Source organism: Carlito syrichta, unplaced genomic scaffold (genome assembly GCF_000164805.1).
Source record: "Carlito syrichta isolate Samal-C Ts95f unplaced genomic scaffold, Tarsius_syrichta-2.0.1 Scaffold288221, whole genome shotgun sequence".
Lineage (NCBI taxonomy): Eukaryota > Metazoa > Chordata > Mammalia > Primates > Tarsiidae > Carlito > Carlito syrichta.
This window is the reverse complement of record NW_007232317.1, coordinates 77,332-83,331: the sequence shown is the minus strand read 5'-3', so window position 1 is coordinate 83,331 and position 6,000 is coordinate 77,332. Positions and strand designations below refer to the sequence as shown.

The window sequence follows — 6,000 nt, the reverse complement described above, 5'->3', positions numbered from 1 at the left end:
CTGCAGCAGGACTGGTGGTGGTGACCCTGGGATGCTCACTCTCACCACAGGATGGCAGCAGGAGGGCGGGGAGTGAGCAACAGGTCTCCAAGGGGAAAGAGCACGCACAATAAAGGGCCATGCAACCAGGGGTGCTGGCCTGGGGCAAGCGAGAAACGGTACAGCAAGGTGCAGAGGGAGGAGGAGGACTGAGAGTGATGCGACACGGACCGTCACAGAGCAAGGCCACCTTTGAAACATCACACGCTGCAGACCGTGCTGGCGGTAGCTGGACCTGCGGAGGTTTCCTCAGTGTGGCCACTTGGCGTCCACGTCCTCAGCACCAGCTTGGCTGTGGAGCTGCTCTCTGCCAGGAACATGGGTCCCCCGGGCTCTCCCATGGTGAGCTTGTCTCGGCCAGGTGTGGGCCATGCGTTCTCCCTCTGAGGGCCCTCCCGAAGCCCCCACCTGCTACTCCAGCTCAGGACCCAGCATGTCCTCAGAAACAAGGACGAGGGCAGGCTGGTGTAGCTGCCGTCCCAGAAAAGGTAGGGAGTGGAGCTGGCTCTTCACCTTACATGGGGGCGCAGAGAGCTCCTGGCACGTCACAGGTGAGCAACAAGCATCTGTGAAATGGATTAAAATACCACTACACCAAATGTGCATGAGCATACGCATAGGCACACAGATGCGAGAAAACCCAACAGAAAACAACCGGATGCTGGACGTCTCAAGGACAGATCAGGGAACACGATGTAGGAAAGGAGGGTCAGTGGTTGCTTTCCATTTCTACTCAGATACAAACAAGAAGACCTGCTGCAGGACAACCCTGAGAGCCTCTGGGAGCTCCTCACGGCAGAGCCTGACATGGCAGTCACAGTCCAGGGTCAGTCCAGAACAGCTCGGAACGCAGGTACTTGCAAGCTGAACACTTGCTAAATGAATGGCTTCTCCCCCAGCGTTTAACGTTCTGAAGGCATAATCATGTAGAATACAGTCAACTTATGGCCGAACACAACACACTCTTCAAACAGAGGCCTTGTCTGCCAGCACAGTTCAGCACCATTTCTGGGTGTTTTGGAGAAGCAATTTACAAAAAGTCCATTTCATAATACAATTTGGTGAGTAAATCAAATGAAACTACTCAAATCTGAGAGCAGAAAGTCTGCTGCTGAGATACTTCAAGTACCTTTTTTAAAGGAGGATTTAAATTTATAAATTGGCTTAAAAAAATAAACATGTGGAAGTAATTCTAGCTCATCCCTGAAGACAATCCTGCCACCACCTGGGCACTTTTAAGAGGTGGAAGGACTCATCCATAGACTGCTGGGTGATACACATCAACGACACCTGTAGAAACTGAACTCCCATGAGGGTCACTGTAGCCCAGAACTGACTGGAGCCACCGTGTCAGGGCAACAATTACTGGCGATGATGTCACACGATGCAGTTTTGGCATCAGGACACAGGTGGACACAGAGCCAAGAGGCTGGGAGAGATTTCCAGGATGGCTTTCCTATAATGAGATTTAGCAGTAAGCAAACAAAGAGAACGACTGCTCAAGCCCCACTGAACACAGTAAGGTCAAGGATTTCAAAAGTTAATCCACTTTTCTTCCCCCAGGAGTTTATTTTTGGTAAAAGGCAGAAAAATTAGTCTTTCTACAAGGAAAATCTGCTTCTAAATGATAATTTGAAAATCTTGATATATATTATATATTAAAAAAGACAGACAAAAATAACGAAGTGGGAATAACAGAGTAGGTACTGTAACTTTATAAAGGCTTGCCTAGATCAAGGAGCAGCACACACACGCCTCATTTATGCAAACTAAAATGTATATAAACAGCACAATACTGTGACACTGGATCATGATACATTACCTGTACACATAACTACTACTGTTACTGATAAACCTTTGGGACACTCGGGTGTATGCCCAGCAAGACATCATCAAGTCTTTCAGGTCTTCTCCTCCTCCTTTATGGGAGAGCATTTCTAGACACTAATTTTCCCATCTAAAATTCAAATAGAGGAAACAGATTCCACAAGGTGCTTTAACTGATGAGACCTCAAGTGCTGTTTTCTCTCTCGGATGCTTGGACAGTCCACAGTCCTTGGGGACCACACACAGATACTATGACAGAAGAGTTGGTATAGCAAGTCTCTCGCCACGCCGGGCTGGAGATGTAGCTTTAGGACATGCTTGAGCAGCGCACTGAAGGAGATCCCATCTGAGTCAATACTTTGTCCAGCCACTGCAGAGGTCCGTTCAGATGGAGTTCAATCCAGCAAGGAGTACTCGTCACCGTCTGCCTTCTGTTTCAAAGAATACAAGGAGATGGTGACGTAATTAGAAGAACAGTGTCTGCTTCTCTACACAAGTCCACAGGAACAAAACAACATGGCTGTGTTTGGGTGCATGCATTAAGAACCCAGAGAGATTAAAAGACTGCTTATATTAGAAATCTAATTTCTTCTGAATGATTATTAATTTTGGACATCTGATTATTGTTTTGAAACATGGCTGATTCTCAAAAGGAGAGATATACAGCGGGACTGTCCCAAGCAAACTGAGACATATGGCCACCCTACCAGTTAAATCAAACAGAACAGTAGACTCTCAAGGATCAAACGCAGTCTCAACATACAGGACTCAAATTTAAAGTGCACCAAAACAAAACAAAATTCTGACCTGAGCTAAATCCTTATCACAGAAAGTCCAACTTTCCCTGACAAAAGCCAACAAAGTCCCTTTCAGCAACACCATCAGGCTTCTCACAAAGCGTCAACAGTGATGTCTGTCATGTCCATGCACTGATTTCTGTCTTATTCACTATATAGAGTAAGTCCATAAAACTGCTTGCTTCTTCAAAGCAGCAGCCCTTGAGCAAGAGAAAGACTATCACCAACTCTCCCTCTTCAAATGCATGCTCACTACAACTCAGAGCTGTACTTTCAGGGTGGGGTTCTCTGTAGCATATGGGCCAGTGGCCGCCGTCCCCCAGGTTTCTGGTATGCTCTGGCCAAGGTCCAGCCGCAGGTACCTGCATTTCCATGCCTGGGAGTGTCTGTGATATGCCCACCTGTGCTGCAGGCTAAGGTGCCAGGAAATCAACATCCCGAGAGCAACCCTCCACCAAGGACATAGGACATGATATTGACACACCCACCATGTGGAGCCATTCTGTAGGTTTTCTAGTTTCCTGGTGACTCCCCGAGCGCACCAATCTAGTGATACTCACTGCAGCGGACAGCTCGGTAACAGGCTGGCTGCCTTCCTCCCACCCCAACCTCCCCAGCAGGAACCATTCCTCCTCCTCGAGGGGCACAGGCTTAGGAAGGTGCCACCACACTTGCTTGGGCACAGAACTGCACTGAAACCTGGTTCCTCTCTTTCCCCTGTCGCTCATGCCTGACTCCCTTAACTAAGACACAATCAAGCACAAACTCTTCACACGTCTACATGTCCCTGCTTACTGCACTTCCTACCTTTTATGACGACAATCAAGGTGGGGTTAAGAAACTGAGAAACAGTTTTAGGAAACTAACCATGAGGCCTATTTCCTCAGTCCCAGCATCACTAAAGACACAAAGCTCCTGTGGCCATCCACAGCTCACAGGTCTATAGCATCTGGCGTTCTGATCTGTGAGTGTTACGGGAAATGCCTGAATGACAGCTGCTCTTAGAAGGAGACCTGCAGAGGCAAAACCCCATCTGTCCTACAGAGCACACTCCCACTACATTCCTACTTCATTCTGCATCACTGTAATCTTTGAAGAAGATTTTGAAAACTTATTATCAGATCTTATCCTTTGAATCTAATTTTACTATCAACTCAGGTCAAATCTAAAGTTTTGAAAAAAGGCATTCAGCATTCTTTAAATGAAACTCATCTCAAAAGGGCAGTGTTCAAAACAAAAGACAACTATAGCCAAACCACAAAATAAATTACCCTACCAACATAACTCAGACAAAACAGTGACGAGTCTTTATTTTAGAATATAAATATATAACACACAATATTCAGCAAGCAGGCTTCAAATCTCTCACATCTCAAAAGCCGAATGTCTCACGCAAGCTGTTTCAGATAGGGCATCAAGTCCAAATCCAATGCAACACATTCTGATGGACCCACAGTGCTGGAGGAGCGAAGTACAGCATGACAGCGTGGCATTCCCTCAGGGGCTTGCAGGGCATACGGTGCACACTGAAGGAAGACTGAGTATTCACGCAAGTCCTAGCCTTTAACGTGGCGAAGAAGTCTTTCCTCTCTGTGATGTGGAACCCAATCTAGTGTATAATTTAGCAATAATCTAGTCTATCTGGTGCCGTGTTGACAGATTCGCTTGTGTGAAACTCCATTACGCAGCTGTGATTATGCTCCTCAGAGAGGTGGGAAAGAGGGAGGGTACCTCCCCGTCCCATCTTGACCATGCACAGTATGTCCTTGGGCACATTATCCCACTGTTCTGAGCCTACTTCCCTACACGTATTAGTTTGAACCATTTGCTACCTACAAAGATTGCCGTTTCATGTATCTCAGCATCATAAAAGATAGTGTATTATCAGCAGAAGTGGAACTCTTAGATAACGACACTTACAACGCAGCCCAATAACTGGCACGTCAGCAAGGACCCTCCTGCTCCCAAATGAAGGTCCACCTGTTACCTTCGTGCAACTCGCCTTGCCTCACCGTCCAGCCTTCTCTTCTCTCCACACTCCACGCTGACCTGCTGTTTCGCTGTCAGGACGGTCACTGCCCACGCCAGCTGCCCCACCAGGACCACTGAAACCTCAGGCATCTTTTAGCACCAGATCAGGTGCCGGCAAGCCTCCCCTGAGCCCTACGGAAAAGCACCTCTCCTTTCAGGAACTGACACTGCCCTCCGATGGCCCCCTTGTGTGGCACCGAACACGAGCACATGCCTGTGCATGCTGCAGTCCTGGCTTCTATGATGGCAGCCCAGGAATGTGTCACAGTTCTGAGATCAGAGGTCTCCAACCTGCTCTATTTTGCATGAAGGTCTGCGGACTCTACAGCCTCCATGAAGGCAGACTCAAGTGAACTCCAAGACATGCAAAGAACAGAATAACACAGGAGGACGCTGTGGTTCCCAGGCCCGAGGTGCTTCATACCGGTATTCTGCGCCCCATCCTTTCACAAAGCTCATTCGTATGGTGCACATCCTTGTGAGCTGATACACGGCTTCGAAACCCTGGTTAACAGATTGAGCAAGCAGAGCTGCAAACTCCTGGTTGTTGAAGATCTTCAGATTACAGCCTACGGGTGAAAAACAGTACAGAAGCTGTAGGAAGAGTCTCATTCTTAGAACAGAATTGGAAAGGGCTACAGGTTTTACAATACGAGCAGGAAATCATCTGATTCCTAGAGTCAGCAACCAGAAGCCACAGACAGTTAGCAAGGTGGGGTTACGCGCGTCAAGTCATACCTGGTGGGATTTTACACACGGTCGCAGGGTGCCAGCCATATCTCTGATTGCAATTGGGGCTCTGCACAAAGATTGCACTGTCACTCAGGCACTCGGCAAAGACTTCCCCACCTATGTAATACAAGCGCACGCCTCTTCCTAAAACAAAACACACATGGGTCAGTTGCATGAGACTGGCTCTCCAGTGTGACTCAGGGAGAGTCTTTCTGGAGGAATTCTAAACTGACACAGGTGGTTTCATGACCTATAATGATGACCTTTCGAAGTCTAACTGTGAAATATAACAGTATATATTTTTCCAAGTATTTTCTAACAATCTGTACTGGTTAGTACAAGTAATATATGCTTATCAAAAGTATTCAAATAATGTAGAAAGCAAATTATTTCATTCAAATTATTATTTTATACAAATTATTATTTTAAAATAGGTAAAAAAATTTGAGGTAATTTAGAAGGAATTAATTAATGTTTGGAGAAATATATCTGCATTACAATAGTCTTTCCTTCAAGATCCCACTAAGGTGTGGAAAAAAAAGATAACTAAAACGCATCAAGAGGTTAAGAGTCA

The 6,000-nt window shown here is 46.6% G+C and overlaps 1 protein-coding gene across 3 annotated transcripts in view; it reads right to left on the bottom strand.

The window, feature by feature from the left end:
* Nucleotides 1–1,578: 1,578 nt before the first annotated feature.
* The window catches only part of LOC103255534 (mothers against decapentaplegic homolog 2), an 81,489-nt gene continuing 77,067 nt past the window's right edge, over nucleotides 1,579–6,000 (bottom strand). For all 3 annotated transcript variants that reach the window (XM_008053515.1, XM_008053517.1, XM_008053516.1), the window contains 3 exons: nucleotides 5,433–5,570; nucleotides 5,119–5,263; nucleotides 1,579–2,297 (listed from right to left, as the gene is read on the bottom strand). In XM_008053515.1, the coding sequence (XP_008051706.1) occupies nucleotides 2,174–2,297; nucleotides 5,119–5,263; nucleotides 5,433–5,570 (407 nt within the window). In that variant the 3' untranslated portion in view covers nucleotides 1,579–2,173. The remainder of the gene's footprint in view (nucleotides 2,298–5,118; nucleotides 5,264–5,432; nucleotides 5,571–6,000) is intronic.